A 12,893-nucleotide genomic window follows, 5' to 3' on the forward strand; every position below is an offset into this window, starting at 1 on the left:
CCCACCTGAGATATTTTCAACCAGACCACATCTGGCTGGGAAGAACCAGGCTTAGCAAAAACAGAGGAAGACAAGAAGCCCAAAAAGAACAGGTGCTTAGGCATCTGAGGCACAGGCACTATCATGGCCGACAATGCACTGAGGTGTGTAGGTGTGTGTAGGTGTGTGTGTGTGTAGGTGTGTGTAGGTGTGTGTAGGTGTGTGTAGGTGTGTGTGTGTGTGTCTGTTGAACTAGGCACCCAAAAATTATGCGGCCAAGACTCATGCACACACACCTAGGCACTCATCCAGGCGACCAAAATAAGAATGCACAAAAAACTCAACCACAGTGCCACTTCAGCTCTGACGGAACCATGTGGCCACTAGGCGGCACTTAACATGGGTGCTCAAAATTCAAGGCTGAATTGTGCACCCAAAATTGGGTGCACAACTGGATGCACAGTGAGATGCACACACTGAACTGACAGCCTCCAAAAGCAAGTGAAAAGCCTTGGAACGGGGCCTAGCCTACCGAGGCAGCTCAACCGCCAGGCTGCCCATGTCCCTCGACCTCCCACGGAGTGGAACGAATGTTGGAACGGCGCACCGAGCTCAGAAACTGGGCAGGAGAAGGGCGTCCTGCACAGTTAAACCTCCCGTAAAGTCTCTGTATATATCTTCTTCCTTTTCTTTTTTTTTTTTTTTTTTTTTTTTAAGACTTACAGGAGCTCAGCCTTACCTGGCCGAGCACAGAGATGGTCTCCAGCTATGGGGGGAGAGGGCAACTGTCGTCACTGCTGTGCTCAGTTTCCTGCACCTGCTTTCCTGCACCTTTCAGCCGCTCAAGCAATCAAGTCCACGCCAGCAAAACCAGCTACCGGACAAAGGCATACCTCTGAGGGAACATGGAAATCACCTCAGAAATTCTCAATTGAGGAGGGAACTTTAGGAAACACCTCAGGAGAGCGGGGCTTTCTTTTCCTTAATTTAGATTTCAAATTTCTCCTTCCAAAAAACTCGAAGTAATCCCCTTAGAGAGATGCACATCCACCATCTGCTGGAGACTGAGAATACTGGCAGACTGAGGTCACTGCAGGACTATATATACTGACGTCAGCTTGCTCCGTCTCCATCTGCTGGCAGGCAAGCATAAACTCACTGGTCCCGAGTCCATCTGTCTACATGCTAGGAAATCTGGAGTTTATATACTGCCTTTCTGGTCCAAAGGACTACCTAATGCAGTTTACTACAAACCAAAAAGAACAAAATCAAATACATTAAAAAATCTAATACTAAATAAATACAAAATATAAAACATTTATAATCAACGTCAACCACTAAAAGATTTGGTCAAACCCTCCCACCCACCCCAAATCGAGAAGCTGAACAGTTATGCCAATAGCAATTAAAGTCTTGAGCTAATTACAGCAGGGGTCTAACTGAACCATTGATATGCTTCTTGTACACTTTAACACTGGAAAAAAATATCCTGGTACACAGGGTCTTTGCAGGTTATGCTATCTTTCATTGCCCCAACATAAAAAATGTCATACTGTTGAGCTTTCAAGAATACCAGGCCTCTTATGCAGATGACAGATTTTCATGATATCCTAATAAAAGGCATAATCTGCATTTCTGTCAGACCAATAGGGCTACCTGAACTTTAGTAACTTTAAGACAGTAGCTCACAGATAAAAACTATATGAAAAGCCTGTCCATCATGATGTGGTAACATGAGCTGACAACAGATACCTTTGGTCTTATAAGGTCCACCACCCCTGCCCTTCACTCATCCCCGTCAACCACACCATCACTCAGCATCACCATCCGAGTAAGCTCCCACTTCTACCCACTTACACATGGAAGCCCCCAATAATAGGAACGTAGAAGACCCCCAAGCTTCTAACACAGCTGAATCTGGTGCTAAGCGTGATGTGGGGTTGAGTATGTGTGTATGTGTGGATAGGTGTCCATTTGCAGTGTGCGCACTATGTCTGTGGGTAGGGCAGGGGAGCGTGTTAGTATAGTAGGTATTTGTGAGAATACCCTGAACTGGTGAGGTTAGGGGTGTGTGTGTGTGGGTGGGCGTGCCACATGGATGGAGGTGTAGCGGTCTCTGGGGGGGGAGCATAGGTTTCTGTGAGTGAGTTGTGACTGATTGCTTTGTGTTTTCCTTCATACACTGCCCTTTTTGCCTTCCGCCCGCCACCCTCCCCCCTCCCCCCTGAGCCTGTCGCTCCAAATGGCACAACCTCTATCCAGGCGCCCTATCTTGTAAGTTTACGGGTCAGTCACCTGTCCTCCTCCCTTACACCAGGGAAAGTGGCAATCTTTGTAAGAAAAAAATGTCACCTCATTGCTTCTGCCCCACCAGCAGCTAACAGGTTAATGGCATGCTCTCTATGACATACAGACTGCATAGAGCCTGCTTCCACAAACTGTAATGTGCCCATGTGGAAACAATCACCACCGTGCGCAATCTAATATAATTATGAACACAAGGGCAATACATGCTCTTTGCATTCTGTCCCTGCCTCCCCACTTGGGCACACAACATAATCACCACCCATATGGAACTGCCTTTTATATAGAGTGGAGAACAATAATAATTCAGTGGCACAAATTTCTGAGATGGTAACATTCTGTCCTAGGGATTATAGCCCTTGCTAGATAAATGCATCCCCTTAGGAAGCAAAACTCAAACTAGGGCTTCAAAAAGTGATGAAATGTCCAACTAGAAATGAAGTGTGCTGTGTACATGAGGGGCTGCTGTCCACTGTACAAACCTGGAGGCGGCTGCAGTACTAGCGTGGTGTAACTTTTCCCAGAATGGGGAAAGGAGATGCACTTTCATGAGGTCTCTTATTAAAAAAAAAAAAAATGAACTGGGGAGATGGGGTGCACGCTCTTAGAATCAGCTCTGTTCTGAAGAAGAGAGGTGCAGATGTTAGGAGCAGTAAAGCACTTACAGTTCATTCAGTTTTTGACAGAAGCTCCAGCCATCTGGGTTGATGTGAGATATGGAGTTATTACCAAGGTGAAGCTGAAGGAGAGACGAAAGGCCATAAAGTGATCCGCTGTTCACCTCTGTCAAGCTGTTATACTCCAGATGCCTAAACACAAAGAAAGGAAAACAAATCTATACTATAACATACAGTCTTCTGAAAATTCAATCAATTTTTCAGGGATCTGCACAGTTTTAAGTATAATGAACTATCAGTATTTAATGATAAACAAAGCATGAACTATCTGTTAAAAGTTCCACTCATGCACTTTTTTCATACTGCCTTTAAGCACCATATAACTTACTGTACCTGAATACTAATAATGCTCAACAGCTTACAGCATTAGTTTGAAAAAAAAATCCAAAAACTATCAATTCTTTCTGCTTCTACTACTGGGGAGGATCAAACATGCTCCAAGTTATCACCAGCGCTCTAAATGATGATCTGTGAAATAATCAGGTTTGCTCTACAATCTTGTGCACCCTCACAAAACTCTAATGCAGACTATCCTGCTGTATGAGGGATTCTTTTTTCTTCCCACTTACAAGATTTGCATCCTAGCAAGACCCCAGAAGGCTCCATCCGTCAGTTTGCTAATGCTGTTGTGCTGCAGTTTCAGAACTTCCAAACTGTCCAGTCCTTGAAATGTAAGTCCTTCAATCAGGCGGATTCGATTCCGATTCAGCTCCCTGTCAGCAACATCATAAAATGTTTATTAAAACCCACACTCGTCCCACTGACCAACATAGGGCAAAACAAGGCCATAACATCCAAGAGCTGGACTCTCGTACTTCCCCCATCTCTCTTCACCTATGGGAAATGAGTTGTTGCTAAAAGCCAAAGGTCGGAGAAGAGGAACAGAAGAGAGCGCTCAGTGTTTCTCTTGTTTTATTTGTCTTGTCAATGTGAACAGGCAGGAACATGATCCGTACTGGACCAAAAACATTCTCCGACCACACTAGTAGAAAACCAGTCATGACATTCTTGCTAGCAAACCCTCCCTTGAGGAAACTACTAAAAGTAGATCGCTGCTAATTACTGAAGTTAAAAGGAACATACCAGGCCCCCTCTGCTGCATTTGACCCTCATATTTCTCAGAGGAAAATTTACAGTGAGAAATAAGTAGCTACTGGTAACAGGAGGGTCAAAGAGTTTACACAACTCAAAGTTGCTCTTCATTGGTTAGTCTTGCTAAAAATAAAATGCATGAAAATTGGAGATTGAGATCTCAGCAGTCCAGATTATCCTCTTAAAGGGCATTTTTCAAAAGCATTTCCGCAAGTAGTGTTTTAACTCAGAAATTGACTTTTTAAAAATTGCCCACCCAATGTGTGGCTAAATTTGCATTTATATGTCCTGTTTACGTGTAAGTTTAACTGAACTGAGCAGAGGCATTTGTGGGGTGGGGGGGAGGAAGAGAAAGGTAGCTGCAGAAGAATACGTGTACTTACATGTACACACTTGAATTTTAAACGTATGTGCATATATTTTTCTCAAATAATTTCTGACATGCATGTGTAATTGTGTACGGGTAGATTTGGCAGGATGATTTTCCAAAGCAGACTTATGTACACAAGTCTGCTTTAAAAATCAATGCAACGTCTGCGCGTATTTGCCGGCTAATTTATGCACAACGCTACAAAAATATCCTTCATATATGCTCACATTCTCTCTCTCTCTGTCAGGCCGAACAACATTACCTTCAGTTTGATTTCACAAAAACAGTTGTGGAAGCACGTGACAGTTTACATGCTTGTGGGTATATGCTTCAAGATATGCAGCAACTGGTGTGTGGAGGGGGGGGGGGGCACTTAAAGCTTTATTTTTCCCCAAATACTACCGAAAATTTTAACAGGTTTCTTTCCCCATAATTATTTATGACACTGCAAAATCTGCATGATCTTGGAGCTGTAACTTTCGGAATCAAGCCCTTCGATTCAATACTGGGGTTTTCCCCTCCCAGCTCCAAGCATTGTTAATCCTCCTGCATTTTATGTTCAGAAAACAAAAATCTCAATCTGGGCAGACTAGACCAGCCTAGTGGTCTTTTCACTATGTTACAGTGTCAACTGGATATTCCCAGGTTGCTAAGGGATAAATGTTTAAAAAGCAGGGCTGGCCCAGAGTTCTAGGATTGGACTTAATTGAAAGGTACGATATCCACTTTTATTTATTTTATTTATTTATTTAAATTTCTTATATACCGGCATTCGCGATGGGAGTCGCATCATGCCGGTTTACAAATAACAAGGTGTGACAACAGAATAAATACTTAATAACTTAAAAACATTAACATGTGATAGAAGAATAAGGTAGCAGTTACAATAAAACAGGGATAAAATACAACTTGGAATGAAGAGAAGGCAAAAGAGAGATTAACACTGAGATAACAGTGAGATAACACTGTGAGATAATAGTGAGATAATAGTGAGATAACAGTTTTCATATCTAAAGACAAAATAATGTAAACAAATTATACCTCAACACAGCACTTCATATTCAGCATGACATTCTTGTAACATATAGATCAACATAAGACTATTAAATGTGCCTTATTCGGAGTTTCACAGATACAGGGCTGAGGAGGACAGCACCTGGTGGTGAAGTCCCAAAGGAACCGCTCTTCTACATTACGTTGGGTGATATTCATTCAGATGCATATTTCTACTCACAGTTGTGTTAGCCTGGGTAGTCTAAACGCCTTCGCTGGGAGCTGGGAGATTCTGTTTCTGCTCAAACGAAGGGTGAGCAGGGACGGAGAAAGGTTGTCAAAAGCACCAGGCTCCAAGGTGCTGATTCTGTTGCTCCCAAGGTGACTAGAAGAATTAAATCACATCAAACAAAATGGTCATGAGAAAAAACTATACCAGAAATCATACATTTTCTTTAACACCACCAGAAAATCTCAAATCATCTTAATGAATGAAGATAGGCTGTGCTGCTGAGTGCACGAGGTCTTTTTCCACAGACAGGTCCCAACTGGAGAACATTCTTAACTTGTAAAACATTCTAGCTTCTCTTTTAGAGCAAAAGATTAAACATCAGGTCTGAAGGGTGCAGGATACCATAAATCAGGGATGGCAAACTTCAGTCCTCGAGGGCCGCAAACAGGCCAGGTTTTCAGGATATCCACAATGAATATGCAAGAGAAATATCTGCACCACTGCCTCCACTGGATGCAAATCTCTCTCATGCATGCTCATTATGGATATCCTGAAAACCTGACCTGTTTGCGGCCCTCGAGGACTGGAGTTCGCCATGCCTGCCATAAAATCATTAATTTTCAATAAACCACATAACTAATACAGCTAGCATGTTTGCTGACATTATTCCAAACAGAACTTATAGTCTAAAAAACACAAATTTATTTTGTTTTGCCACATTACATAGCACACACCTAATCTAACTTTCTCTCAAACAATTTTGACATGTGTTCCATTTGCATTCAAAACCCATTGAAACAAATGCCTTTGAAGCTCAAATGAAAGGCATTTCAAACTCATCTCCGGGAAAAGCCAAATCAAGAAAGCATTGGAATCTTCTTAGTGTTTGGGTAATTGCCAGGTTCTTGTGGCCTGGTTTGGCCTCTGTTGGAAACAAGATGTTGGGCTTGATGGACCCTTGGTCTGACCCAGTATGGCAATTTCTTATGTTCTTATGAAGTGGTATAAAGTACAATGTTGTACTAGATTTTGAAACAAAATATGTATTTTTTTCAGCACTGGCTGGAATAATGTCTTAATATTTATACACCTCTTTATCCACAATTCTAAGCAGTGTACAAGAAAGCATCCATAACTATAACAATTTAATAATAGTACAACAAAAAGAAAAAGTAGTAATAAAATTAAACATCACAATATTAAGAAAAACAAGATAAAAAATGTATTATCTGCCTGCATTTTAAGGACGAAAAACACCTGGGAATCCTTCTCAAGAGGGGTCCCTAAATATTACAGACATTTTGAAATTAACCAGGTGACTATCATTTTGGCAAGAAGGATGTTACTTGTGACTTTCGCGTTTGTGTCAGAAAGAAATTCGGTGTTAAGAATCTTTTTTTGTAATCGAAGTCATGGGCAAAAGGTTCAGATATTTCCTGATATAGCAAGGTCCACACAGGAACGACGAAAGAAGTTTCTTTCGATGAGAGAAGAAGTGGTGTCACGGGGTGCAAAAGTTTCCCTAAGATATCCGTGTAAATGTCTCCTTCAATTTCAAAATATCTATTCTTTGAGCCTTCCCAGCTAAGAGTCTACCTGGATTCACACTCCTAAATATTGCGTGGGGGGGTCCATCTAAAGTAAATGTAGGGGATATCCTTGGATATTTCTTTTTCTGTTTGATTACCTCTGTTCGCTCAGTAACCCTTGGTCTCCTATTTCCTATTAAGAAAATATGTAGAGATTTGAAACTTTTGTAAAAATGTTTGGTAAAAAATATTCAGAGACGAAAAAATTAAGGTTATGTATCTTATCTATTGACATATGTATTTCCTGTGTTTTGTGGAAATTCAATAAAAAAAAAAATTATTAAAAAAAAAAAAAAAAGAAAAGCAAGATAAAACCAATACAAAAGCTCAGTGTCAGAGGCAGCATTTCTTGATTGGCAATGCAGAAACATTCCAAGCAGTGAAAAATAGAAGTAGTAATAATAATAGGCTTCATACAGCCTGAAGATATTATTTGCTAAATAAATAAGTCTTCAACTCCTTTTTAAAAGTCTTAAAACAAGACTGCTTGCCTAGAAAATCTGGCAAGCTGTTCTATAAAATAGGGCCTGCCACTGTAACCAGCCTCTCTCAGAATTCAGCAAGCCTAACAAAACACACTGAAGGAATGTCTAATAGGTATTCACCAAAGAACGCAAGTTCCTTTGTGGTCTATAGATTTTTTAATAATGAACTAATACAGCACAACCCTTCATGGTTCAAAGCTTTGAGAATCAATGTAAGTATCTGAAAAGCAATTGACTCTACAATAAGTATAGCCAGTGCAAGGAAAACAAAATAGGCATAGTGTGCTCATAGTGGAGCCAATATAATAAACCATGTTAATCCTATCACAGATTTTTACTCCGGTTTAAGCGCTAAAACCGAAGTAAAAACTCTCTATGGCTTAGTGCGGGTGCATGCAACTGCCATGTAAACGAAGTTATTAGCTGTTAAGGCCAAGGCAGAGAGCTGTGTTAAGCAGGGAGACATTTCAGTGCGTGTTTTATAACACAGGAAACTAGCTTTCTCAATCCATAACCTCTTAAACAATATCTCCTCTCCATGGATCAGATTTTTATATTCCCTCCAGAGCACTTCAATCTGCCTACCAACGCCTTCTAGAAGATCCTTTCCCCCTGAGAAGCTAGGTTATCAGTTACACGCGAACGATCCCTTTCAACAGCTGGTCCCGTGTTCTGGAACTCTCTCCCAGCGCATACGCTTCAAAGGATTCAAAAGACTTCAAGCAAGCTTTAAAAACGTAACCTGTTCACCAGCCTCCACACAAGCAACTCTCTACACCTCAGCCTCCACCTTTCTCTATTACTAGTCTGTGAAATTTCACCAAGTGTGCAGAAATCTCAGCAGTAAACTTAGCAGTGATCAATAGAAATTTGCAGCTCTCCAAAGCTTGCAGAACTTAACTGTATGCTTCTGCGCATGTTAGTGCAGTTTGTGTGTTGATCTCTTCTACTTGCTGTGCAAGGTCAATCAACATTTTATTTTGTCTATGTTCTATTTATTCCCTGCCCTGAACGGCGTGAGTAATAAACAACACCTGGGTCAAGGGCAGTAGTAGAAGTTAAAGCACATTTCTGGTGGCCATTTTGTGGCTGTGTGAAAATGCTTCTCTGTTGTAAAGATGGATTACATACACTTTTCTTTTTTGTGATGTTTGCTATATTTTGCAGGTCAGCTGAAGAATTTTAATGGCAGAAGCTTTAAAGCGAGAAAGAGAGGGAACAGACTGAAAGAAGATGGTTTGTTGCAGAAGAGAGGAAAGGTCCAAGAGAAGCATGACTTGGCTTAAGCCGTTCAGACAACACTACTTAAGCTGTTCAGGACAACACTACTGGAGTTGCTGGACATACAACCTGAGCTCCAGGTCAAATTTCCTATGAAGAAATCAAGGATGATATTGATCATCTATGGACATCTATACAGCACCAATCACACCACAGTTTGGCCCATGTCAAAACTTTTAAAATTAGCATCATTTTTAATGCCCGTTTTTCCCGTGGTTTTTCTGCATCAGGGATTTAACATGGCTTTTTGCTTGGCTTTTTTTTTTTTTTTTTTTACCTACCATGGATTTTTAACACGTGACTCATTTGCATACCATTGTTACTACATCAAGATGGTTTTTACTATGCACCATATTAAAAAAATTGGTATTAGGTTTTGGCATGGGTTTTATTACAGCAGCCCAACTGAGAGGTGCAGGTAAGAATGTGAGCTGCTGAATTCTGAATAACTTGAGTATATACAAAACAGACATGTAAGCCCAAATAAATAGCATTATGGTAAGCAAGACAAGATAAAACAAGAGCCTGAAACAAAGTATGAAAGCCATTACTGTTCAGGAAGGGTTTCAATTTTCTCAGGATATGAAGCTTATAAAATTGAACAGATTTAATATGAGATTTAAAAGAACGCTTGAATACATCTTACTATCCTTTAAATATTTGTAGTGTTGTGTTGCTCACAGTGGCGAGAGACATAATAGCCCCTTCTGTAACGAAAATTAACTTGTCTTTGACATAAGGCAAGGTACAACTGACACTGAAGAGAACTTGGTTAGACCGTTATTGATTTTATCTGATTTTAAATGTTTAAAAATGTAAATCGCTTAGAGTCCTGACAGGCAATTAATAAATTCAAATAAATAAATATATGTCTTTTAGTAATCCTCCAGAGACTACAATTAATCTACTTATAAATACCTGGATATACACCTTATTGACCACTATTTTGAACTAATTCCCTGTTTTTGTTTCAAACAAATTGTTGAAAATTTATAGTGGTGGTTTGGCCCATGCACCTCTACTGCTGGAAAGAAGGGTGAATGTGAAAGCTGAAGCCAAATCGTTCATGATGTTCTCTGGAGCCTCTTCTGGAGCTGCTGGGAGAAGTATGCAAATGTGCTTCCTTATGATTTGCGGTTGGTTACAGACTATGTTCAGTTTTTTAAAAAAAACTTAAACCAGTTTTATTTAATGAGGCTTCCCTTTGATGTTTAATTTTTATCATTTTCTATGTGGTATTTGTTAGTGTGATATTTGTTTTACTTTGTATTATCTGTTTTAATGTTTATGTATGTTTTGGAATCTACCTAGCATATGAATTTGATATATGTGAACTATAAATGTTATAAATAATTATAAATATTTTCCTTCTTAGACACAGACTCAAATTCAACCCCGATTACAAATGGGGGCAAAGAGTCATCGGTGGATGGGACAGAAATTGTACTGACCTTTTTTCTGAAAAAAAGCAGGCAAAAAAAAAAAATTCTAAACTCAGCAGGGGATTGTCACCTCTTAACAGTAATGGAAAGCTGGACAAGCTGTTAGCATGTCAGGAAACAGTTCTGAAAAGCTCCTATTAGCTTTGTGGAGGACTTAGATGGCAACTTTCTTGGCTTCAGTAACCTTATCTTGGTACAACTGTTATGGTAAGATTTGGGGAGAGATTACCGTATTTTGCGCTCCATAAGATGCCCCTGACCATAAGACGCACCTAGGATTTAGAGGAGGAAAATAAGAAAAAAAATTCTGTCCCCATGACGGGCTCTCTACGGAGCTCCCCCTGGAGCGAATGTAGCGTCTCTCCCTCTCGCGCCGTCCCCCCTCCTCCTCCTCCCAACTCAGCCCAATCAGTATGGTGGAAGAGGTCAAATGCATGAAACATCTAATATATCTAAACAAATGAGAAGGAAATGGCCTGTACTAACTTTGATGCCATGTATCGTCTTCTGCCGGCAGAGCTTCAGCTCCCTGCCGGTCTGCTGTTCCCGGGGTGCATCTTACTGCGAAGCTCGGCGTGGCGCGGGTCAAACATCAGCTGTTTGAACCACGCGCTACAGAGGCCCCAGGAACAGCAGACTGGCAGGGAGCTGTTTGAACTGGAGGGGCCTCCGTAGCGCACGCGGTTCAAACAGCTGATGTTTGACCTGCGCCATACTGATTGGGCTGAGTTGGGAGGAGGAGGCGGGGGACAGCACGCGAGGGGGAGAGACGCTACATTTGCTCCATAAGATGCACAGACATTTTTACCCCACTTTTGGGAAAAAAAATAAAGTGTGTCTTATGGAGCGAAAAATACGGTAAATAATTGATAGGAAAGAGACAGGAAGATAGGGAAGCCCTGAGGTGTCCAAATTATATACGAAAAGCCCCTAAAATTCTGGATATTTTTTTTAAGGCCTCTCTCTCTCTCTAAAACCTAAAAACTGTATTTTTTTTTAAGACTTTCCATGCTGAGAGACAATTTAGCAATGATTCCAGTTTCTTTTATTTTTTAATGCAAAAATACATCGCCCAAGCAAGTAATTCTCCAACTGGGCTAAACTACAGAGGTATATAATATATATATTAAGTACCCAAAACTTCCATCAAACTTCCCATAACACATAAGGCTTGATTATAAGCAAAAAAAGTGATATTAGACAGTATCTTACACCAATGCCGTTTAAGACGGCACAGATGAGCTTTAGCAAACCTAACTTCGGAAGAGAACCAGGGGACATAATGAGTCCTCCTAACTCTCACAGGTATCAAATGAGTTATCAACAGCATGTTGCAAATAGTTATGCCAAAATTATCTATACTGTCTGTGGGCATAGCAATTACCAGGAACAGCCATGTTGTCCGGAGCAACTCAAAGTCTATTTGACCATGTAAGGTATCAGAGAAGTCTACTGAAATTGAGCAATGAACATACATTTCATTCTCTTCAAAAATCATATGGCGATCAGTCCAAAGCATTTCTTGCACACAGACTATGAGATTAAAAGAAAATAAACCTCTGGCTAAGAAATATCAAGTCTAAAGTATGCCCAAAATGTGATGTGTGGGACTATGTACAAGATTCTCCCATCCAAGGGCAGACATAGCTATTAAAAATCAGCACATGAAGGGGGCAAAGGACATATGTCTACATGGAGATTAAAATCACTGAGCATATTGATATTATTGAGCTCCATTCTAATCTTCATGAGGGCTTCAATTACTGGGGAATAATTAATAGTTAAAACACCAAAGTGGACAAATCCCAAATAATTTGTTACCCATCAACACCAGAATCACCAGAAATAGCAAACTCCATAAGAAAAAAGGAATAACATTATTTATTTATTTATTTATTTATTTATTATTTTTATTTTTATTATACCGAGTTTCATGATAAGAATCACATCAACCCGGTTTACAATTAACATGTGTGTGGAGGCAGGGAGTAACATAGTGATAAACATTTCCCAATTCAACATTAAATATAGTGTGAAACTTAAAAAATATTAAAACAATAATTAGGACGTGAGAAAGTTACAAAAAACAGGGAATAATAACTAGGACCAGAAAGGGGGAGGGAATTAAAAAAGAGAATATTTACATTTCAGCCAACTGTTTCCAAATTAATAAATATGTATAATGTTATAAGCAAAAGATGTGTTGATGGGTTGAAGTGTGGAGAATTTAATCCAGTTCTGGGAAAGCTTTTTTAAAAAGCCAAGTTTTTAGTCTTTTCCTGAAAGTATGAACGCATGGTTCTTGTCTTAAGTCCGGTGGGATAGAGTTCCAAAGGGTTGGACCTGCTGATGATGTTGATTTAACCAAAATCAATACGCCTTCTCCCTACCTAACAGCATGAGGCTTACAAAAAGCTACATAATTGTAAGGGCATAATTGTAAAAGTAA

At 40.1% G+C, this 12,893-nt stretch overlaps 1 protein-coding gene across 1 annotated transcript in view; it reads right to left on the reverse strand.

Annotated features, from left to right (window-relative positions):
• Positions 1-12,893, reverse strand: part of LRIG1 (leucine rich repeats and immunoglobulin like domains 1) — a 297,265-nt gene that overhangs the window by 109,360 nt on the left and 175,012 nt on the right. Inside the window, exons 5-7 of the mRNA XM_029601045.1 lie at positions 5,657-5,800; positions 3,530-3,673; positions 2,949-3,092 (exon numbers count right to left, since the gene is read on the reverse strand). Coding sequence (XP_029456905.1) covers positions 2,949-3,092; positions 3,530-3,673; positions 5,657-5,800 — 432 coding nt within the window. The remainder of the gene's footprint in view (positions 1-2,948; positions 3,093-3,529; positions 3,674-5,656; positions 5,801-12,893) is intronic.

This window comes from Rhinatrema bivittatum, chromosome 4 (genome assembly GCF_901001135.1).
Source record: "Rhinatrema bivittatum chromosome 4, aRhiBiv1.1, whole genome shotgun sequence".
Classification (NCBI taxonomy): domain Eukaryota; kingdom Metazoa; phylum Chordata; class Amphibia; order Gymnophiona; family Rhinatrematidae; genus Rhinatrema; species Rhinatrema bivittatum.